The sequence below is a fragment of the Oryza brachyantha genome, chromosome 7 (genome assembly GCF_000231095.2).
Source record: "Oryza brachyantha chromosome 7, ObraRS2, whole genome shotgun sequence".
NCBI classification, from domain to species: domain Eukaryota; kingdom Viridiplantae; phylum Streptophyta; class Magnoliopsida; order Poales; family Poaceae; genus Oryza; species Oryza brachyantha.
This window is the reverse complement of record NC_023169.2, coordinates 215689-239493: the sequence shown is the minus strand read 5'-3', so window position 1 is coordinate 239493 and position 23805 is coordinate 215689. Positions and strand designations below refer to the sequence as shown.

General features: G+C 41.3%; 4 protein-coding genes across 4 annotated transcripts; all 4 read right to left on the bottom strand.

Moving 5' to 3' along the window:
- Window positions 1–3882: 3882 nt before the first annotated feature.
- LOC102708633 (mavicyanin-like) lies at window positions 3883–4583 on the bottom strand. The gene is made up of 2 exons (XM_006658135.1): window positions 4421–4583; window positions 3883–4298 (listed from the first exon to the last, which is right to left on the bottom strand). The coding sequence occupies exons 1-2, from the start codon at window positions 4581–4583 to the stop codon at window positions 3883–3885; spliced, it is 579 nt and encodes a 192-aa protein (XP_006658198.1).
- Window positions 4584–8926: 4343 nt separating this feature from the next.
- Window positions 8927–10287, bottom strand: LOC102714568 (peroxidase 39-like). Its single transcript, XM_006657329.2, has 3 exons — window positions 9913–10287; window positions 9669–9834; window positions 8927–9575 (listed from the first exon to the last, which is right to left on the bottom strand). The coding sequence occupies exons 1-3, from the start codon at window positions 10285–10287 to the stop codon at window positions 9163–9165; spliced, it is 954 nt and encodes a 317-aa protein (XP_006657392.2). The 3' UTR covers window positions 8927–9162.
- Window positions 10288–12878: 2591 nt separating this feature from the next.
- LOC102708353 (peroxidase 1-like) lies at window positions 12879–14887 on the bottom strand. Its single transcript, XM_006658134.3, has 3 exons — window positions 14480–14887; window positions 14191–14356; window positions 12879–13744 (listed from the first exon to the last, which is right to left on the bottom strand). The coding sequence occupies exons 1-3, from the start codon at window positions 14885–14887 to the stop codon at window positions 13242–13244; spliced, it is 1077 nt and encodes a 358-aa protein (XP_006658197.1). The 3' UTR covers window positions 12879–13241.
- A 5637-nt stretch (window positions 14888–20524) lies between these two features.
- Window positions 20525–21517, bottom strand: LOC102714301 (peroxidase 1-like). The gene has a single exon (XM_006657328.1). The coding sequence runs from the start codon at window positions 21506–21508 to the stop codon at window positions 20525–20527; it is 984 nt and encodes a 327-aa protein (XP_006657391.1). The 5' UTR covers window positions 21509–21517.
- Window positions 21518–23805: the final 2288 nt, after the last annotated feature.

The window sequence follows — 23805 nt, the reverse complement described above, 5'->3', positions numbered from 1 at the left end:
TGTGCAAGAAAGAAATTGTGTATATGTTATTGAAGGAAAAATGAGGCATAATACAAGTACACCTACAGATACCCAAATCTAGTTGCAAAGAGTGTGCACAACCACCTAAGATGAAGCAAACAATTTTCTATGCATTGCTTTGATACACAAAATGAGAGCAAATCTAATTAATTGAAAGTATAAGAAAGCACTCGGATGTAAAGTGAATAAATTACGAATTAAATAGGATAGACCTTATACCCAGCTGTACTTTATGCATGTTCAGTGGCCTTTTATGACTAAAGTAGCCAAATTTGACTCAATCAAAAGATGCTAAGAACTCATGCAATCAATAAGGTATTAAAAACAATACTATAAATGTAGTGCCAACACATATTAATAACTCACTATACTGATGTGGATTGCATGTCATTTATGGAATATTTTCTAGATACACATATTAATAACCCATTATGCTGATGCGGATTGCATACCATTTATGAGATATTTTCTAGATACACATATTAATAACCCACTATACTGATGTGGATTGCATGCCATTTATTGGATATTTTCTAGATATGTCAAGCATTTAATTCCAAGATTTCGAATGAATGGTATAGATTACATTGGAATTAATACATTCCTATGATAGAATTGTATGCATTAATATTAATACTACAACGTGTATACCTCGTCAGGTCATTCATTACGTATATTCCTAGCCATTCAATTAATTTATGTATAGAAAAATTATCACATAATATTTTGTTATAGATGAAAGAAAAAAATGATAAGAACATTAATATATACCTTGTATTGGTAGAATTGGGCAGGGCTGATCGGAGAACCCAGACTTACCTTAGGATCTCATCACCTCTTAGTGGGTTCAGCCGACTCCCTTCTTCTCCGTGACTGCCTCTCTTCTCCCCCTTTCGTGCATAACGCAAGGGCGGCACAACACAATGCAAACCAACCCTAGCTCATCGGCACCGATGGATCTGCAGCATTCGAAACCCATCAGTATGTCTGTGCAGGTGAGGTCCACTGCCCCCTCTCTCTTGATTATGGAAAAACTCCACCGAACGTTGTCATTTTTCTATTTTCTTTTTGATTTTTTGACAAGTTGGTAGGGAAAACACAATAGGCATCATCATGCAAGATCCTACTTGTGTTTGGAGTTCATGAAACTCCATCTATGCTGGTTCTTGCGGATGCGTGTACCTACACACAAGATGATCAAATGATTGTAGTATGTTTGTATGATCCAGATTCAAACCATGCTACATCTGCAGATGATGGATAACTTGTTTGTTTTCAAAATTTCTTTTACATATTCTAACCACTCATGATGAGGGGCAATTTGTTTTGCTCTATGCTAGCTATATTGTGGCTTAAATTTTGCACCAGCATGATATAATACAAATTTTATATGTGTTGCTCTAGATTGTGGAATTGAGATATCACTCAAGCCAACGGATGTCATCCAGTGCAGTGAATGTGGTTGTCGCATCTTCTACAAGAAGCGAACCTGCAAAGGTACGATAACTCTAAATACCATTACTTAATTTATTATTGTGAAATTTCTTGTGTTATCGTTGGCTAGCTTCTGCACATGTGGAGTATATTTAATGGAGTAGTACATGATACATTTTAAAAGACATGGTTGTCTTTTGCAACACACATACATGTAGATTAGCTTTATAACAAGTGCATGTAAAAATTTGATTGCGAGCATCAAATTAATTTATATTCAACTGATATGAAGGCCAAGTGATCTTACTATGATCACAACGATTTTTCAAGATTCTTATCACAACTATTACATATTTGTATGTGGTATTCTACAAGAAGAATGTCCTTGGAAATGTTAAACTGTTGTAAGCATGCAAACCATGACAATCAATTCCAACTTAACATGGAAAAACATTGAAATTAGCATATCGTATATCTTTCCTAATTGCTGATATACTAATATACTATCTTCCCACATTGCTCTAGACCTCTATGTTTTTAGTTTGAGCTATCAAACCATCCTGGGGTGAGTTGGTCTATTATTGGATTATCCCATTTTTTCTATTTGTGTTTAGTTTTCACCATTTTAAGAAAAGTATGGAACCTGCAATTGTCATCTGCTCTAAATATATATGCCATTTTTAATAAAACATATTCTCCATTTCTCTTTTTCTTTTTGTTAAAATTGATAACAACCAACCATATGTTTGTCTCATATAAAAACAAGACATTTCTAGCTCTATGTCATGCTTTGTTCTTACCTTGGTCATAATGCTTAGACTAAGTTAACCGAGCTGTCAGTGAGATACCACTCTGAAAGAGCTCGGATTTTAATCTTATGTTAGACCCGCGGCCAAGGGACAGTCTCAGGTAGACAATTTCTATGGGGCGTAGGCCTCCCAAAAGGTAACGGAGGCGTGTAAAGGTTTGCTCAGGCCAGACGGACATTGGTCCTCGAGCGCAAATGCAGAAATTGAACGGTATCATGTTATCTCTAAGGTTCAACAAGCTCAGTGGCCACACAAGAATCACATAAAAACTGAATACTGATGTTTTATTGATGGCTTGTTTAGTTTGGACTGAAAAATTTATTTAAAAGGAAAATGGCAGGAGTTCTGCTTATTCTATAAAGAAGGTAGAAAAACAAGAAATATTTTTACAGTATTATAGATTCAGAACATATATAGTTTACATCTGGCTCTTTGTTTGTGTGATGCATTTATCCTTGCCTTGCTATGCTGCCATGTCAAATCATTCATTTTGTGTCTTCTCATTTTGGCAGCTGTTCAGTATGAAGCGCGCTAAGGACATGGGAATCAGTACCATTTGCTATTAGTCATGCTCTTAAGCAAAGTAATGACTATTGAGTGTCCTTAGAAAAATAAGCATGGAAAATTAATGTGGTGTGCAATACTTATATGTCGTGTGTCTCCCATGGACTTTGGCTAGAATTGAATATCTTGAGCTCTGGAAATTAATAGATTGTGGATTTATATTATTGCTCCTAATTAGATTTTGCAGGTATTTAGTTTTGCCTGCTAGGCAACAAGCCAACAAAATGGTCTCTAATTGCAATGCAATGTGAAGATGTGTCGCAGGCATTGAATGAATGTTTTCCATCATTTGTGTATTATTTACACTAGCTATTTAGAGATCTTGTCTTTGATCCTTCACTGATCAACATTAACTTTTAACAAGAGCTGAAGAGCATATATATTGAGCATCTCGGGCACACATAATAGTGCATAGACATTCTAGTGTAAAAATTGAAGTAGGTTAGCATCCTTGAGAAAATATCTCAGTGTAGCAAAATTTAAACTAAAAATTTGGTATTTTGAGATACTTTCTCAAGTCCCACAAAATTTTATAATTTCCAAAATTTCTTTTTTTTACAAGCGATCCTTGTAAGAAGAGGTTCTTATGCTGAAATTTCTTTTTTTTTCCCGAAGTTTCAAAAATTTTGGAATTTCAGTCACCTTAGGTATACCCATTATGGAAAATTTTAAGGTTTCAAAAAACTCTTCTGAAATAGTAAACCTATACATAGACCTGGAGCACATATTAATTAAGTGATGTAAACTGCATGCACTGCAGGCTTATAATGATCAATTGAATGATCATGTATATGTTGAAAGAATCACAATATGTCGATTTATTCCGTCGAGAGAGATAACAAATTAAACATTCATACACTAATAATTAGATACACACTGGATCAGAAGGCAAAGAAAAAGAAGGAGCAAAAATGCCTGCAAATTTTGTCAACAGCTAAGCAAGCATTGACAATTTTCTCAACATCTAGGGGAGTGGCATGATTATGGAAGGGATTAAGCAGCCCAAAAAATAAAAATAAATTGAAGATGCAATTAACTAATTAATGGGGGCGCCTCACATGGCAAAGAAGGCCAAGGCCATTCCTGTGGCGACCGCCGCGGCAGCCTTGGCGCCGTTCATGGAGATGGTGGACGCGCCAGACGCCGCCGGCGCCGGGGCCCCGGTGGGCGAGGACACTGCGGGCATCTCACCGTTGGGCGAGGATGCAGCGGGAGGCATTGACGGGGCGGTGGCCGGAGCGACGGCCTTCTTGTGCCTGGGCTTGGTGGCGGCGTCGACGGTGACCTCGAGCTTCATGCCGGCGGCGCAGTGGCCGGGCAGGCCGCAGATGAAGTAGCGCTTGCCTGGGGCGGCGAGCTTGATGGTGCTGCTGCCGCCGGTGTAGGAGGCGACAGCGTTGGCGGGCGAGCAGGCGTCGTAGTCGGCCTTGCTGACCTCGAGGACGTCGTGCGAGGGGGGGTAGGTGAACACTGCATATTTGCATTTGCATTTGCATTTGCATGGTGATTAATTAGTGATCGATCGATCGACATGTCATCTAGCTCCTATAGTATTAGTACGTAGGTGTGAATTAATTGGTATGATAGCTTACAGATAGAGTCGCCCTGGGAGAACTTCTGGGAGGCGGACCAGGCGTTGTAGTTGCCGGTGGTGTCCCAGGCGCCATTGCCGCCCACTGGGTGCACCACCGCGGCGGCGAGCTGCGCCAGAGCTGCCATGGCGACCACGGCGACCAACACCTCAGTCTTCGCCATACACACGGATCGATCGATGTATAAATCTCAGCTTGCTAGCTTGCTTGCTGCTGATCGATCGAGACGACTGATTAATTACTAGACTTGTGGTTCCTCCGGGCTCTCAGGCTGCAGCTAAGATAATAAGCTTAACTGTATATATAGAGTGATGCAATTAACTAACTAAAGCGCGAGGTGGTGGCTGCTGAGAAACACCGACAGATCGATCGATATGATATGCCAACTGCATGGGATGGGGGTTGGTACACATACGCGGCATACTGCATTGACCACCCTTATTGTCTACAGTACTCTCCTATGTCAGAAGACTACGGAACGGCTACCGTTCTACCATGAAATAGGCATATCAAAGTCTAATACATATGTGTATTAATTCTCAATCGACAAACACTGTTCATGTGAGCAGCGGATCTATTAACAGAGGACAGACGAAAGAGAATTAAAAACCCATGACATTGATGTCTACTTTTGACCCTTCCTTCTCTTCAATAATACTAAAAATTTTATTGGGGAGGGGGGCTAAGGGGGCTTCAATGGCGTAAATCGGGTAGGGGGTTGAAGCCCCCTAGCCCCGGTGATAAATCCACCCCTGCATGTGAGTGAAACAGTAAAAAAGTTCCATGAACAGTGATATAAACACCACAGACATATTATTTTTGATACTGTAGCACTCAAATATGGTCCGTCCAGTTTTGATCCAACGATCGAAAAACATTCCAATTCCATCAGATCAGTTTGATATCTAGATACCAGGCTATCTCGTTTCAACAGTACGCCGTTTTCTAACATCTTTGTATTACACAGTACTATGTTACTAGCTCACATGTTGAACTTAATTTTCCTAACAGAAATACTATGGTGCTCCCTACCGATACTCGGTAGTCAGTACAATCGATCTAGACTCAATTTATATGGGTATTTTAGTACTTAACTAACTCAGTGATTAAGGATAATATTGGTATTTACGATTTTACCAATTCTCGTAAGATGTTTTATTAATTTACCCTATCGTATTGATACCTAGCATGTTATCGATGGTATATTTTTCTATAGACAGACAAATGTATGATTTTACCTCTCTAAGCCTATTTTTTAGATAATATTATGTCCCTTCGAATTTCTACTGCTGAAGATGATACGACAGTAAGAATAGATTTAAACCGTTCGATAAAAATAAATTAATAGTTCAGATTTATTTCTGCTACTGGTAGTAGAGATTACCGTAACGGGGTTCTTTTCCTAAATTAGGAGTATTGAATAACACTGCATATATGTATTAATCTGCGCAGACACATATATATGTATTTCTTCTTCCACCCGGCTACCGGCTTCCACTTTAATATATATAATTCCTTCCTTCCAGAAAGGCAGGCATATGTAATGATCGATCCATGTGCATATGCCTGCATACATGATGCCTAATACCAAACCAACATGGAGTATAAAACATGTCATCCCATTAATTGTTAACATAAACACCAATTAATAGTATTGACCTACCATACAATGTATATATCTAATAGATATAATTAAACCGGTTATTATGGTCTGCAAATTGATTTACATTAATTATTCTTTAGTTTCTACTCCACCGCGGCCGGCCGTTTGTCTGGGGCATAAACATATACATATGCGACATATATATGTATATGTGTTTCAAAGTCCAAACCCGACCAAACGCGCTAACATGGAGACCAGTTAGAGATTATAAAAACTATAATCATATTGTCCTTTTGTTTAAATGTTCCCACGTTAGTTAGTTTGGTTAATTTCTTTTGGGCATACATGCATGCATGTACGAAAAAGTTAATGCCTTCCACAAATCTGCGCTGAAAATTAAGAGCTAAACTTGACCTAACTACTAATAAACTAACAATGCAAAAAAGACCAATAAATTAACAGTGCAAATTGACCAATATATTGGAAGCCAGGCAGCTGAGTGCAGGAAATACATGGTGCTGTGCAACTACTTGTTAAGGACTATACTAGTGCAAGTGTAGAGCAGGGTCGTCGTTGATTATAATTAAGCACCCAAATTTGGCGCCACGAATTACTTGCCTGCAATAACATATAATATAGGCTTCGTTGGCATATATCGGTCCCTAAATATTTGATGCAATTGATTTTTTTTATATATATTTGACCATTCGTCTTATTCAAATTTTTTATAAATATGTAGAGCTATATATGCATAAAAATATACTTAACAATAAATAAAATAATATAAAAATAATTAGTAATTATGTATATTTTTGAATAAGACAAATTAATGGTCAAAACGTTTGCTGAAAATTAATGATGTTAAACATTTAGAGAAAAATGTAGCACTATGTAGTAACAAGCAGATTGATCATGCATGTGAGTGGCGATGCTGCATTGGTATATATATACTCCTATAAACGTGTCAACTCGATTGATCAGGCTGTGACTGTGAGATTATTGGATGAGTAGTTACGTTAGCTAGAGGCTAGAGCTGCCTTCATTGCATTGGCTTTTCTGGGGTAGGAAGATTCCTCTCCAAATGAAACATAATTAATTAACAATACAGCTGTGAGTTGTTAAGCCAGACAGACAGACAGCTAGCTAGCTGCCTGGGTGATGCATGGACCTTAATGCAATGAAATGGGAAAAATTTTTTGCCTGACATCCATATGCACACATATATAATTTTCCCTTGGCCTGAAAACTTCAGGTGCCAATTTTCTGAAATTAATGTGCCGTCCACTGATTGAAAAAAGAAAACAAATTATAATCTAGGAGTTTAGTTTGTACATGGAAATAGTTTATGATTGTTGTACACACATATAATTGTTTATACATGGAAATAATTCTAGTAGAATTTTGTGTGAACATGCAAAAGCTGGCTGGCTGCCTGTAAGCCTGGAAAAGGCAAATTAACGATTATAAATAACGGTTGAGTGAGCTGACACTGACAGTATACATTGTAATATTCTATTTTTTTGTCCGTACATATATGGAGGCCCATTCTATGCACAAATTCGTGGACACGCGCGTGGCCCAACCCAACTCACGCGTCCAACAACAAGAAGAAGGTTGGGCCTCGAGAATTCTCGCAGAAAAGCCCAACAGATTCCTTGCACATTTTATTGGGCTATATCGATTGGGCTCATGGTTTTCCTTACTGCAGTAACCGGTGTCCCCACGAGGCCCCGGCATGGGTTACCAGCGGTAGCACCCTGTGAATTTGAACCAAATTTAAAATTTTGAAAATCTTTGTGGAAAAATTACAAAAATTCCTAGGAATAAATATGTATTTGTAAAGCAATTTGGCGTTAAACTTTTTTGAAATAATAGTCATACTATCAAATTATAAAGCAGAACCGAGTAAATAGGAAAAAATTAAAACATTTTAGGAGACCACCTGCGTATGCGGCATGTTCTCACTAATATTTGTGACCAACCATATATATATCTCTATTCGCGTCATGGAGAATATTTGGTTATATGATTTTTTTCCTGTCGTAGACAGTATAAACCTTGTACTAATTGATATCATATTATGGTCCATGCATGAATTGCAAATTTGAATTCTAGTTGGACGATTTATCCAATGTAGCCTACACCCGTTGGCTTCGGTCGGACGGACGATCAACGATGATTAACCAGAGTAGGGGGCTTCCTGCAAAATGTACGCATTTGTAAGCACCGGAGAGAGGTGGGAGATTTTACAAGGGCCCCCTTAAGTGGATAAAACACCCGCCTGCGTTAAGGGGGCTGCCTGTAAAATCAGCAGCCCATTATATTTTAAATGCTCATGACTTGCCATGGTGTCAACAATCGTTTGTCGTGTTAGATATATTATCTAATTACTGAACGTTTCATATGTATCACCCACTGGCTGGCTGTGAGAGGTCTAGTTTATTAAGTCTTTTCAAGGAAGAATCTATTTCTACTCATCTGGGAAAACAGAGTGATTATTCCTTTTTGTTCACTTATTAATTGCCCCACGCTTTGTATTTTTCCTAATTTTATCTGAGAACAGAGTACACCTTCCTAATTAATTTCTGGTGTCTCAAACATATTCAATATTGTCCTGGAATCGCTGTAATTTTAGTTGGGAAAATATGGGCATATAAAGGACGAGAACATTCCTTCCACACCCTTAAAAATTTTAGCCAATGACTTTCACGCCCCCTGAGTTTGGTTTTGTTCCTTACGTATGCATCATGAATTTTGATTCTGATCCTTCCATACTCTTAACAGTTAGCCATTAAATGGTGTAGAAAGATCAGCTCTACCTTGGATATTTAAAGAAATGTAATAGTGAATGGACCAAATTAGGTTATAGGAGGAGAGCCATATCTTTGTTTTGAGCGTGGAAAACAATATAGAAATCCGGGAAATTAAAATCGATTACCAACAAACGTGGAACCAACTAATACGTTCCAAAATGTCTTTAGACTTTTAAAAGTAGAAATCCGGCAAAACAAGAGATCGAGGCACAAATAATAATGATGATCGTCGAGCGCCAGAACACGACGTACGTCAATGGTGGATTGGCTAAAAGAGAAATGAATCAATCCAATTCCAATCAATCTTTGATTAATTGATGGGAGGATCAGTCGACGTAGATGCCGCAGGTGGCTCTGATCTGGCCGTCGGTGCCGGTGAGGACGCCGACCCTGCCCATGTTGACCATGGAGACGGCGAAGTCGGCGAAGAAGGTGTTGAGGTTGGTGTCGTTGGTCATGAGGCGGACGTAGGCGCCGGCGAGGCTGTCGTCGAGTAGGGCGGCGTCGGAGCCGAGCAGCGCCTGGTGCGCCGCCACCGACTTGTAGTAGCCGTTGTCGAACTTGACCGGCGTCAGAGGGTCCATGGGCTCCACGCTGGCCAGTTTCCCGGGCTTGCACACCGCCGCCAGCTGCTTGGCGTACGCCGGGTCCAGCGACGGGTCCTGGTCGCCGGCGCCGGTGAAGTTGTAGAGCCGCTTGGAGAAGGAGGAGCAGTGGGCGACGCCCAAGGTGTGCGCGGCTGCGTGCGTTATATATAATAGATTGCATGCATATATATTAGTAATTCATTCGATGGATCCGTTTAGCTAGCTGGAGGTTCATGCGTGCGTACCGGAGAGGACGACCATGTCCTTGAAGGTGAGGTTCTTGACGCCGAAGTAGTGGGTGAGCACGGTGACGTTGCCGTCGGACGGCGGCAGGTCGCGGAGCGCCTCCGCCAGTTTGGACACGTTGCCGTCGCGGCGTCCGGTCTCCACCTGGTACAGGGGGCCATCGCTCTGCAGGGCACGGACAGCTCAGGTCAAGTCGAGCCATGGAGTATAGTCATGGAGAAAGAAAGACAATTAAAAACGTACGAAGTAGACGGCGTCGCGGGCGGCCATGGCCATGATGTCGGCACAGGAGACGAGGAGGGGGCAGGCGGCCTCGACCTTGGCCTTGACGGCCTCGATGGCCTCGTAGCCGCGGACGGTGAGGTTGGGGTCGGCGTCCTTCTCGGCGGTGGAGTTGTGGGAGTTGAGCATGAGGGAGGCGTCGCAGCCGCGGACGAAGCAGTCGTGGAAGTGGAGGCGGAGGAGGCCCGCGCGCAGCGTCGTGTCGTTGGCGAAGATGGACTTGAGCTCCGCGCGCACCATCTCCTCCACCCCTGGGCACGACGCGTTGTAGAACCCGTACTGCAGCTGCGCCTCCGCCCCTACCACCACCATCATCGCCGCCACCACCACCACCATCCTCCTCACTGCTGCTCCTGCCATCGCCATCATGCCCTTCCTTCCTTCCTTCACAATTCTTAGTGATCTTGTGTGATATGCATGCTTGGTTGCCTATTTATAATGTTTGCACCTTCATATCTACACCTAGCCTTATTAATTAATTAATTAATTGTTAATTAATGATCGAAAATGCCCGGCCGGCCGGTTCAACCAGAACTATATATATGTTCACTATTTCGATTAGATCAATGGAATTAATTAGAAACTAACTGTATATATATTCCGTCGATGGCAGTTGACTTTGATGATCGTTCGATTATTTGGAGAATATATACATACAGAGTTCATGGTCGCCATGACATGAACAACATGCAAGCCATTATGCATGTGCACAACGGAGACTCCATCTAAATTGGCCTCAATATTGGGGGATGAATTACCAGCTATACTAGCTAGCACAATGCTTACCAGCTCGGGATTAATTAGACACACTTGGTATGAGCAAGCATGCAGCCCCAGTAATATATCTATCTAATGTAGTGGCTTGCAATGCTCGCTGGATTATGTCCTGGATTTCGTGTTGTTGAGGCATTCTCTGTTCATAACAGCTGCCCTGTCGTGCTACATGCATGTTTGTTCTTGGACTTCCTAACCGATTGTTACGGAGCCCACGAACAATTTTATTTTTAAAATAAAAATATGTGGATTTTCTTATTCCTACAATAGTACAAACGCTGTTCTTCAACTTCGCTGTTACAATTTTTATCGTTGGACATTTATTTTGGTCTATCTATGTACATAGAAAAGTACTATGCATGTATATATCTGTCAATACAAAAAATAAATTAATATAGTTTTGGTTTATAACTATTCTAGTGGCAAATGTTTTGACATTTAACATTTATCTTCTGTATAATTCAGAGATAATTCACTTAAGAGAATCTGCCAAGTGAATTTAATTAATATGTAGTCCACGGTTGTGATATGGAGTACTATGCATATGCCCCTTCAACTTCAACGCCAAACAAACGAGCAGAGGAAACAGAGGACATGCTTGTGAGAACGAGAACAACAAATCTGTCATGCTTACCAGCTCTTGCTCGGTCCCACGTTAAGCTTTTTGTTTATACTTATGTATCTCGTAGGTCTAAATTTAACTTTTAAAACTTATAATTAAAATTGGTTTTAAGGTTCTTTACCGTACCTTATTTTTCAATCTTCACCTAAGAATACATATATATAAAATTTTTAACCATGAATTACTTTTTAATCATTAATGAGTCGATCAGTTTTTATCATAAAGTTTAATAGCCAAACATCCACACGCCGTTAACCCGTTCGGATTTCATATATATATAATTTTTTATCATATCATCTTTCTAGCTACAACTTATAAGATGATTATTTTTAAGTAAATATTTTTTTACTAGATACATTATATGTTAATTTTTATGTATACATTTACTTATATATAAACTTTCTATATATTAAGAAAGTACGGCTTGTCTGCTATGTATGTATACAAGGCTTCCGCACGTACGGCTTGATGGGGCCCGACGATGCACGTATACATATACATACATCCTTATCACATATACGCATGCCCTCCACGTACCCTGTGACATCCCTATCTTTTAACTTCTGTTTATATTTATTAACAAAAGATTAAATTTTTAATATTAAATTTGAAGTTAATTTTAGTGTTTTTCCATCGAAATTTATATTTCTATCTTTAAGATCGCTAAAAACATACGTATATAAAGTTTTATTCATATTTTTTGTTTGCAAATATGTCAGCTCTAACTATGGTATGGTTTCATCTTGTTAGTTCCACGAGCTTCTTCTGATTTAGCATATCTTTGCTAACGAAAAATGTATTTATTTATGGAGTTTTCAGTGTTGGCAGTTGTTGGATAAATTGGCCTAAAATGTATTAGTGAAGGGTTTGGATCGTGTTGATTGAAAGCCGGATCGTGTCGTCTGTGTTAAGTTTTGCTAAATTGATAGTTACCATCACTTGAAGGAAGATCCGACACTCCGTTGTCATCGAGTTGGTTTAAAAATTTTCTGATGAACCTATATGCGGTTGATTATTATATGCTTGTCTCGAAGTTTGGGCTCTCATCTCTAAGGGCTGTCACGTGGGGCCCCCAGTACCAACGTCGGCCCCATAACCAGGAGGAAAATTTCTAGCACCAAGTGGCTAGGCATAGAATTAGGCATGCATGCAGGCAGATCGTTGGTTTACTTCTGTTAGAGAGTTAGTTTCCTTTCATCGTTGGTTCCGTTTTGTTAGAGTTAGTTTCATTTTGTTAGCAGACCACGGGCCAATATAATCCATGTAATCAACGCTCTTTGGGATCAAGAAAAATAATTTCAATCCTAATCTCCTCCCTCTCATCCGAATCTCGCCTCCTTCGTAATTAGGAAGCCAGGCAACAACCCTGACGCCTTTAACCGTCTAGACTATGAGCTCCGTAGCCGAGGACCCGCTGTCTTGGGCATCGACGCCCTTCACAAGGGCACTCGCCAAGGTTGTTACCGTTCAAGAAAACAACCTGTTTTCAATAATAATATATCCTGTAAAAGAAACTCTGAAAAAACAGCAAACGAGTGGCTGACGGGCCCAATTCATTATTCCCAACAAGTTAAAGCAGCAGTACGTACATCCACGAAGTGTTTGGTCCTTAATTGCCGGCCAAAGGCTACAGTCACAATCAGAAATTTAATCATCTCCCCCCAAAAACAAATTTCTCCCTTTGAAAACTATATAAGCAAAAGCACCCATAGATATATAATAGATTAAGGGAAAGACAAGGAAATCATTTTGTGTAAAACAAATAAATCCTGAGCGACGACGAACGAACAGTACGTTTTGACAGCAGCATGTAGTTTGTCCAAATAATATAAAGTCGTGCAATATATGAGCAGAGGCGGCAGGATGAATATATATGATGTGTGATCGGTCGAGATCAGAAGAGCAGCACGAGGGCACCCGCGAGGAGGAAGAGGAGCGAGCCGGCGAGCGAGGTGGCGATGGCGGCGGCGGAGGTGGAGGGCGAGGACGAGGGCGGGTTGACGGCGGAGCACTTTTGCCTGATCTCGCCGTGGGAGTGCGTGAGCACGCCGATCTTGCTCATGTTGACGAAGGAGACGATGAAGTCGCTGAAGAACTCGTCGTCGGAGGTGGCGTTGGCCTGGCGGAGGACGTAGGCCCTGGTGTCGGCGTTGAGGAGCAGCGCGGCGTCGGTGGAGAGGAGGCCACGCTGCGTGGCCACCTGCTTGTAGTAGTCGGTGTCGAAGGTGGCGGGGCTGCCGGGGTCGAGGTCGACGAGGGTGTCGGCGTCGCCAGGCTTGCAGAGACCGCGGAGAGCCGCCGTGTAGTTGGCGTCGAGCGGGGGGTCGGGGACGGAGGCGTTGCCGTAGAGGCGGGGGGAGATGGTGGAGCAGTGCGCCTTGCCGATGGTATGCGCACCTGCCATTCCATTTCATTCCTTTTTGATTTAAGCCCGGCCCATAGTTAAGTTACGACACGATGGAAGCCCGGCCCAACAGGAAGCCCTCAGTTGTAGTTGTAACCACAACTGAGAGATATTTGATTTAATTCATTATTATATAAGTGGCGTGGGTAAATCAGTACTACTACATAACCAAGATCGATCCTTGGCTGGCGGTGAAATGAAAATCGATTTTTATATTATATATATTGGGAGGAGTATGTACATGTATAAAATAAGAGCTTTTTTTTATCATTTTTAAAAATATACTCCGATGATGTACCATATTTTTTAATTTATTATTATTTGTATTTAAGATACTAAAATTCTACATTAGAATTTTTTAAAAATACCTCAAGATATTTTTTTAAATATTAAAAAAAAAGACCCATATAATAATAGGAGTACGCGCGCGCGTATATACCGGAGAGGACGACAAGATCCTTGGCGGTGAAGTTGAACTTGGCGAAGAGGGTGAGGAGGTCGGAGACGGTGGCGCCGGGGGCAGGAGAGTTGGGCCCCACATCGGCGGCGTTAGAGGTGTTGCCATCTCTCCGCCCTGTCGGAAGTGGGATGTACGGCCCTTTCCTCTGCAGGTAGTACATATCCATCCATATATATTATATATATATATGTATCATTAGCTATAGCTAACTAGCTAACTCCGACCAGGTACGCGCGGCGCGCACTCGACTCGATCCGGCAATACGTACCAGGCGCACGGCGTCGCGGGCGGCGAGGGCGAGCGTGTCGGAGCAGGAGACGATGCCGGGGCAGGCGGCGTCGAGCTTGGCCTTGATGGCGTCCACCACCTCGTAGCCGCGGACCCCCTTGTTCAGCGGCGAGTCCTTCTCCGCGGTGTGGCCCGGCGTCGAGTTGAGCAGGATGGAGCCCTCGCAGCCGCCCACGAAGCAGTCCACCGAGAACAGCCTCAGTATCGCCCCGCCCACCTCCGGCGACTTCCCCAGGATGTCCGTCATCTCCTTGTACACCATCTCCTCCGCCTGCGGGCACGTCTTGTTGTACGCCCCCACGAACACGTGCGCCGCCGCCGACGACACCAGCCCTACCACCACCACCGCCACCGCTATGCCTCGCAATCCTACTACTCCCGCCGCCATTGCTCCCGACCCGACCTCGATCGATACCTACCCAGTAGCTAGTAATTGCTTAATTTGGATGATTGATAGATCGATGGAGACCTTAGGTTGTGGCAGGGGGGAGGTATAAATAGTCCACCATTCCAACGACTAATGCTTTTAATTAATTTAGCCCATATACTTATATATGTATATGCGGCTACTTGTTGCAACCAAGGATTTTATAAACCAATATGTACATGCACCCATTATCCACTTCAGTATTGATCGATGTACCTAGTACCTATCTTATCATGGCGTCATGCATACGCATGCAGCGCCATATACATGGTTTCAAGATGAGAAATCAACTTATTCAAATTTAGAAACTGATCGAGTTTTCTTTACCTCTAATAACTTCTAAATTATTTTCTGAATCATAACTACGCATTCACACAACTTAGGTGAGAATCATGCCACTGTTTAGGGAGCCAAAAAGTTTAGGAGAAACTCCTAGCTAGGTGAGGAATTTAGAGGTGATTTAGAGGTTCTTTTTACCTAAATTTATTTTTTTAGTTTTAGCTTTTATATCCGCGGGGGATACATACATCCACCATCGGCGTTCTTCGTTGTCGACTGATGAGGCGGTGTTCCTTGTCGGACATATCCTTCCTGCGCTCCGAGTTAGGAGATGCGTACCCCCACAATTAGGTGCAGAAATTTATTTTTCAATATTGATATTTTATACGGTCATATCTGTAGATAGATTTTAGTTTTATCATATTAAGAATCTTTCATATCTGTAAGCCATATTCCTACTATATAAGGGGGTACGGGGCACCCTAGGGGACACGCAATTACACATCATCAAATACAATCTCAGTAGGACTAGAGCATTATCGCGCCAGCCAAGAGCCTGGGTAAATCTTCATCTTCAAGTATATTTTTAAGTATGTGTATATAAAAATTTTATATAAAAATCAGTTTTCGTTTTTAAGTATGTGTATGAAAAAGCCAAACAATCAATGTCTAGCTTCTGGAAGCTAGACAGACCCATAAAGTATATTTTTAATTTATTGGCTACCTATTGGCAACTTATTTAGCATATATGCAGTCATATATACTTAGCTAGCAGGGGCGGATCTAGCATAGGGATGGTGAGGCTCGAGCCCTCACTATGCCTGTTAAGCTATTGGAGTCACATAAAGACTCGTCTAAAATTTTATAACAAAGATCAGTAAAAAGGGGTTGAAACTCTGTTTAACTCGTTCGGACCGTTCTAATCTCGTTGTCTAGATCTGCCACTGTTAGCTAGCTAGCTGGAAATTAAATTAATTAACTCGATTGGTAGCACTAGCAGCAGTTGAATCAATACGTACGAATGGCAATTGGTGTACGTAGTATGTAGGTACGTACGTCTGGATGGATGATCGAGTACGTAGTACTAGGTACTTCGCTTTCTGTACTTGCAGCTTCTCTCGCATTTGTACTACACACGCATCTTCATATATGATAGGAGAATGTCAACGAGAACTGCTCCAAACAAATTAAATACACCAATTATATGTGCGTACTTGCTATTACCATATGGAAAACGATAACCTTGTTTAATCCGGCCGATGACCGTGCACCCAGGGCATGTTCAATAATAGAGTTTATTACAGACTCTATCTCAAGCCACGTCAGCAATAAGAGTTTATTTTAAAATAATATGTATGAAGGTAAAGTCAGGTGTGGTCTTTTCATTAATACAATAAAATATTTTTTATTAAGCTAGTTTCCTTTTTATACATTCTTATGCAGGAAAGTTTCCTTTAATAAATACTAAGAGTCAACTCTAAGCTATTGTCACGTATGACAACAGCTTTTCTCTCTTTCCTTCACGTCACTAAATTTGCTTACGTGGCGATTGAGAGAGTCAGCTAATAGACACCTTTATACGTGCGCCCTTATATTTGTTGTAATAGTATTAACCGTATCGAGTGTCGACATAGTACATATTAATTCTACAAGAAAAATATCTATTTATTTATAGCTGCAGGGCAATTATAGAACACACTTATTTAATATACAGCATGAATATATATTAATTTGGCATGCAATTTGTTGCTAGCTCTGCGTGGAATTAAACAGTTAAATATCAAGTTGATCCCAACATCAAACGCTGCACGGCTGTAGGTCAGCTCCCGTCCATTTCAGCTTAATTATCCAATCAGCTGTACGTCTGCTCGATCGTTCCTATTTAACCTGATGACTATGGATGAAGATCTATATATGTCGACCTCCCGCTCTAAGGATAATTTTACCGTATTTAAAGTTGATGAGTATGGGTGAGATCGGTCCTTCCAAGCTTTAGGGTAACATATATTGATTTTACCATCCCTTAAAAAAAATAATAACATCCGCAAATTTATTTTTCTAACATAAAACTTTGATGCATATAGAAGAAGGAAGATACCTAAAGTTACAGAATATTTTTATAACCTCTTGGTCCTTTTAAAGATTGTAAATTTCTGTACTGTAAATTAATTTCTACTTGGATAGATACTAGATGCATATGTACGTACACGTACGTACATCAGCATTGTGCAGCTTTAATTAAGAAACTTAATGGTTAGTACAGTAGCAATTATATATATAAGCACACATATTATTATATATGTTTCCTTCCGGCAAAAAGATTCAACCATATCTAGCTATTTTCTTCGTGCTGGTCAGCTCCCATCCATTTCAGCAAAGTTCAGCTTAATTCAATGGATCGATATATACTAAACATGCATGACGTGCGCGTATATACAGGCTAGAGTACTTAACCCTAGCTATCAATGTATGTATGTATCTATGAATCTATATTGATCGATTAAATCAGCACCCACGCGCGCGCAGCCAAGTTCACAAATAGAGCATTTTTTAGTAGATATTTTCTACGTAAAATTTAGTATCTTCTGCTACCTCCGTTTTAAAATGTAAAATGTTTGACTTTTTTAATTGCAATGTTTAACCATTCGTTTTATTAAAAAATTTAGTACAAATATAAAAATAACAAATTGTGGTTAAAGTTATTTGATAATAAAGTAAGTCACAAGCAAAATAAATGATATTTTCATAATTTTTGAATAAGACGAATGATCAAATATTGTAATTAAAAAAGTCAAACATCTTATATTATGAAACAGAGGGAGTAGTATCTAAGGTACCAAAAGATACCAAATTTTATAAAGAAAACAATATGATACCTCTCCTGGTACATTCTCAACAATGTTAAAATTGCTTTAACAAATATCTTACTTCATGTATGTATTTTCACTCGGACGGAATATGGAAATAGACAGATGAGTATATATGGTGGCCGCCACCCTCCAAAATAGCTATATAATTAATATATCTATCAACTTCAAACCATCATTTTCTTATGGAGTCATCTATTGGTGACAACAACTTTTTTACTAACTTGCCATGCGTAGTTATTTGACCGACCGGCGAGCACTCTCATGCGTGCGTTTACCCGCCAACACATTTTTCCTACGTACAAAATTTCCATATACAAATTAACCTTATACATATATTTTTTAGTGAATATAAATTTTTAATGTAAATGTTTTTTCTACTAGATGCTTTATATGCTAAATTTATATGATGCCCTGTTTGTGTCCATCTAACTTTTTTCTAGTTCCTGTCACATCGAAGGTTTGGACACTAATTATAAGTATTAAATATAAACTATTAATAAAACTTATCCCATACTCTGTACTATTTCGAGAGATGAATCTATTGAGTCTAATTAGTCCATGATTAGCGAATATGATGCTACAGTAAATATTTGCTAATCATGGATTAATTAGGATTAAAAATTTATCTAATGAAATAGCCTTTATTTATGCAATTAGTTTTGTTATCGGTCTATATTTAATACTATTAATTAATGTCCAAACATCAGATGTAATAAGAACTTAAAAAAAGTCACTGGATCTAAACAACCCCTAATCTAAACTATTATACAGCGCTCTGAGCGCTACGTAATACATAGCGCGTGACACACCCCAACCAACCCAGGCCCCACCACCCACCAATAGAGCAACCACCCGCTTATACAAAATGCAGTTAAATTTTAACTATTTAAATTACTTGCGGGTGCTTTGAATAAAATGAGTTAAGTTTTGACTCTTTTCGATCAAATTTCAACTAACTGAAGCACGAATACAGGCCAGTGAACATCAGTTAATTTTTAATTAAACAATCAACATATTGTGCAATACCTGGGCAGTTGGTTTTGAGTTAATTTTTGACTCAACCGCAACACCATGCTACTTGATATGGCACAACGCGATTGGATAGTCAGTTAATTTTTAACTCTTCAATCAGTAATAGCACACATTCCTTTCATGTTGTCATCAGTTAAATTTTAACTCCACACTATATCGTACTAAACACCCCACGCATATATAAGTTATTTTTTTTTAACTCAACACTCGAATATGTCAGTTATTTTTTAACTCAACTAGCTTTTTGTTGGGGGTGGTGGTGGTGGTAGGGAGGGTGGACTGACGTGGAGGGTGTATTTTTTGTGGAAGTTTTCTATAGGAAAGTTGCTTTAAAAATCATATTAATCTATTTTATAATATTTTATAATTAATAATTAATTAATCATATACTACTACTGTGTTTTCGCGCCAGATCCTTCTTGCCTAACCGAACACGTCCTAAAATACTGACGATGTTATTACTAATTGACAGTATTTTATTAGTTAAGGAAGCCTATTTATATGAATGTTGTTAAATAAAGGCCATGAATCAGAGCTGGCCTATAACAGTACAGGGAGGTAACATAGATTGTTTGTTTCCTTCCCTAAATCAAATCAAATCATGTAGGCCCATTTGAGTGCACCACGCCGCCAACTCTATCTCTGTGGAATGTGGACGGGCTTTCTTTGGGCCTTACAGAACATGATATCCTTTATTATATATACAAATGAAAAAGTTAATTGCGATCCTCTCGCCTATCGATCGCTCTTCAAATGAATCTCGATATGTCGGATTCAAGTTGGCCGGTCCTTGCATCCATCTTCTTCCCACAAATTTTATTAATTAACGGTAGTACCAAATGAAGATAAACATATTCATCCATCGCTCAATAAAATAAATATGTTTTATATGTGTTCATATTTTTTTAGACTAACAAGAACTTATAGTGAATGCCAAAATATTTTATAACATGAAAAAGAGATATTTTTAATGATTATAAAATTTGTCATATAAGAATATACATACTATCCGTTTCATAATGTTTGCACACACACATATATAGAGAGAGATTAATAGAAAAGTTAGAAATAGCTAACAGTTTTGGAATATGAAACCGAGAGACCATTATAGTACTTTGTCCACACTCTCTCAAAAAAAAAAGGATCATGTTTCCACAACACAAGTTTGATACTCTGGATTAACAATAGCTAGTACAAACTACATGTCACAATAAAAGGAATACTAAATCAATAATTATTAATCCTTGCATGCAATGCATACAGGTCGACGGAATTAGGAGAAAAATGAATTGAAGTGAATAATCCGAAGGAACAGTAGATGCACTAACTAATATACTACTGGTAGCTAGGCTAGCTAGTATTCATAAGCAAATTTAAGCAGAAGAAAGATCGATCGAGTAGTCCAGCTAGCTGCTAGCTAGCTTGAGTTGACGACGTTGCACTTGAGCCTGATCTCCCCCTGCTCGCCGGTGAGCACGCCGATGCCGCCCATCTTCACCATCGACTCGCCGAAGTCGCGGAAGAAGTGGCCGTCATACTTGCCCGTGCTGGCCTGCCGGACGTAGGCGCCGGTGAAGGGGTGGTCCATGAGGCACGCGTCCGACCGGAGCAGCGCGCGCCTCCTCGCCACCTGCCGGAAGTAGCTCGTGTCGAACGTCGTGAAGCTCCCGGGGTCCATCTCCGCCGTCACGTTGCCGCCGTCGTACCCCGTGCACTGCTTCCGCAGCCTGTCGGCGTACGCGACGTTCAGCGCCCGGTCGGCGTCGCCGCCGTACAGGCGGTCGGCGAAGCTGGGGCAGTGCGCCTTCCCCAGCGTGTGCGCGCCGGAGAGCACGACGAGGTCCTTGACGTCGAGGCCCTTGGCGGCGAACGACTCCACCATCCGCGTGACGTTGCCGCACAGCGGGGGGAGCTGGCCGGCGCAGCTGGCGGCGGTGGAGGAGCGGCCGTCCCTCCGGCCGAGCGGGACCTGCCAGAAGGGGCCCTTGGCGAGGACGACGGCGTCGCTGGCCATGAGGGCGAGGAGGTCGGCGCAGGAGACGGTGGCCGGGCATGCCTTCTCGAGCTTGTCCTTGACGCGGGCGAGGGAGTCGAAGCCCCGGAGGGTCTTGTTGGGGTCGGAGTCCTTCTCGGCGGCGTTGGCGCCGGTGGAGTCGAGCAGGACGGAGGCGTCGCAGCCCTGGACGAAGCAGTCGTGGTAGTGCAGGCGGAGCAGGGCGGCGGCGAGGTCGGGGGAGGCCCGGATGATCCTGGCCGTCTCCCTGAAGATGATCTCCTCCGCGTGCGGGCACGTCTCCCGGTAGTACCCCGTCCGCAGCTGGGCCGCTCCCTGTGCCACTAGCACTAGCAGGAGCAGCACAGCTACCATCACTACTGCCATGCGTCTGAGCGGCGACGCCATTGATGAGTAGCGAGCTTGTTAGCTGCTTCAATTCAGTCGATCTGCACTGCGCTCACTGTGTGTCAGTTAGCAAGTATAATATACTGAGATCGAGTTAGGTGGTGTGTAGATTGAGAAAATTTTCAGGAGAAGTGTCACGTTAAATGTTTGATTGGATGTTGGAAGGGGTTTTCGGACACGAATGAAAAAATGAATTTTACGGCTAGCCTAGAAACCGCGAGATGAATCTTTTGAGCCTAATTAATCCGTTATTAGCACATGTTGATTACCGTAGCATTTATAGCTAATCATGGGCTAATTAGGCTCAAAAGGTTCGTCTCAAGATTTCTTTCATAACTGTGCAATTAGTTTTTTTTGATTCATCTATGTTTAATGCTTTATTTAGGTGTCCAAAAATTTAATGTGATGTTTTTAGAAAAATATTTTGGGAACTAAACCAGGCCTTAATGCATGCTCTTCGTTCGAGATCCATCAATCAGTTGACTTTGCTGATTTAACATGAAGGAATGGAAGGCCCTCCCTGCTGCATATGGTTGGCTCCCTACTCTTGGCTGGCAGAATCATATCAAGATAATAGCTACAGAATTGATAGAGTATCTTTGCGTTGCCGTTACGCTGGCCGGTGATCTAGTTAGCTATCTACCTACCTAGGTTTTAGCATGTTAACATAGCTAATAACAATTAACATGTTGCTAATTAATTATTAGGATGGTCTGCTGAATTATACCACCTCCGTTATAACGTAAGATGTTTGATTTTCTAGTTGTAATGTTTGACCATTCGTCTTATTTAAAAATTTAGTACAAATATAAAAAATGACAAGTCATACTTAAAATTCTTTTAATAATAAAGTATTCCCTTCGTCCTAAAAAAACCAATTTTTTAGTTTTTGTGTCGAGAGTTTGACCATCCGTCTTATTTAAAAAAATTCAAGAAATTTAAAAAAATAGTCACACATAGAGTACTATTCATATTTTTTCATCTAATAAAAATAAAATTATTAATCATAAATTTTTATGTAATACTACCGCTTTAAATTACATTACAATACAGGTATATTCAGGGAAGTACTGTAGCTTTTATATATTGGGCCCTTAGCCTGCACAAAACAAGATAGGGCCTGCTGGGCCATACTGGCAGCCTACCTATTATAATGTACGGCCCGCGTGTAAGCCCATAAACATGCTTGCAGGCCGGTCAAATCAGTGTCACGTACCTGAAGAGAAATAAGTTCAAATTTTACGTCTAATCCCTAAACTCCAATAAAAAAAATCTTCACCCCACCGGTGGGAGCACTTCGTTATTAAAAAAACAGTGGGAGTACTTTGTTATTAGCTCCTGAATGTGTCATGGTTATCCTTTTTCATCATGAGCTCATTAATAATTGTCCTAAAAAACATAGAGTAAGTCATATAAATAAATATATAGAGCAACACTACTAAATACGTTGCAAATTCCAATTTGCCATCACCGGTAACGACCGACTTGGATTTATTAATGTCAGATTAATAAATTACACTATAGCCGGGCAGTACGTAATTTGAATTAGACAAGCATAGACACACACAGTTTAAGCAAGTCAAATTTGCATGTGGTGCTCGATGCATGCATGGTTAAATATGTTACCATGCATGCACAGATATGCACTAGTGATATGATATCGATGGGATCGATGCATTGATCGAAGCATGCGAGGGAGGGAGGTAGGCAAGTTGATTAGATGAAATAATAGAGTTGTGGGGCCGGCTAATCCAGTCGACTTGACCGCAGCTAAATCTTCAAGTCAATTACTATACACACTAGCTTGCATATGCATGCATCCACCAAGCAAGGCTAGCTGCATACTGGAGTTCTTGCAAATAATCAATGTACTAGATAGATAGCTCGGCTAATCGAAGGTCGTGAGGCTGCCTGCCGGGGTCCATCTCGGACAGCACGACTCTGCCGCCGTTGCACCGCGCCCTCAGCCTCGCGGTCGAGTGACGGGTCAGCTTCGCCGGCGCCGGCCGGTGAAGTTGTAGAGGCGGTCGGCCGGCGTAGGATGGGCAGTGCGCGATGCCGATGGTGTGGGCGCCGGAGAGGACGGCGAGGTCCTTGGCGGCGATCGAGCTGCGGGATGGCACCGTAGGAGGGGGCAGGCATATATGCAGCTCGGCGGCAGCTAGCGCAGGAGGCGCGACCGTCCCTGCGCGCGGCCGAGCAGGACGGGCCGGTGGAGAGGACGACGGCGTCGCGGGCCATGAGAGCGAGGATGTCGGCGGCCGGCCTCGAGCCTGGCCTTGACCCTTTGGAGCCCC

Coding starts and splice junctions, on each gene's coding strand:
- LOC102714568 (XM_006657329.2), bottom strand. CDS start 10,287: ATGGTGGTGGTGGTGGCGGCGATGATGGTGGTGGTAGGGGCGGAGGCG. Junction 9,835..9,912: donor CCCGCGACGCCGTCTACTTC/GTACGTTTTTAA, acceptor CGTGCCCTGCAG/AGCGATGGCCCCCTGTACCA. Junction 9,576..9,668: donor GGACATGGTCGTCCTCTCCG/GTACGCACGCAT, acceptor TAACGCACGCAG/CCGCGCACACCTTGGGCGTC.
- LOC102714301 (XM_006657328.1), bottom strand. CDS start 21,508: ATGGCGTCGCCGCTCAGACGCATGGCAGTAGTGATGGTAGCTGTGCTG.
- LOC102708633 (XM_006658135.1), bottom strand. CDS start 4,583: ATGGCGAAGACTGAGGTGTTGGTCGCCGTGGTCGCCATGGCAGCTCTG. Junction 4,299..4,420: donor CTCCCAGGGCGACTCTATCT/GTAAGCTATCAT, acceptor GCAAATATGCAG/TGTTCACCTACCCCCCCTCG.
- LOC102708353 (XM_006658134.3), bottom strand. CDS start 14,887: ATGGCGGCGGGAGTAGTAGGATTGCGAGGCATAGCGGTGGCGGTGGTG. Junction 14,357..14,479: donor CCCGCGACGCCGTGCGCCTG/GTACGTATTGCC, acceptor TACTACCTGCAG/AGGAAAGGGCCGTACATCCC. Junction 13,745..14,190: donor GGATCTTGTCGTCCTCTCCG/GTATATACGCGC, acceptor ATGGAATGGCAG/GTGCGCATACCATCGGCAAG.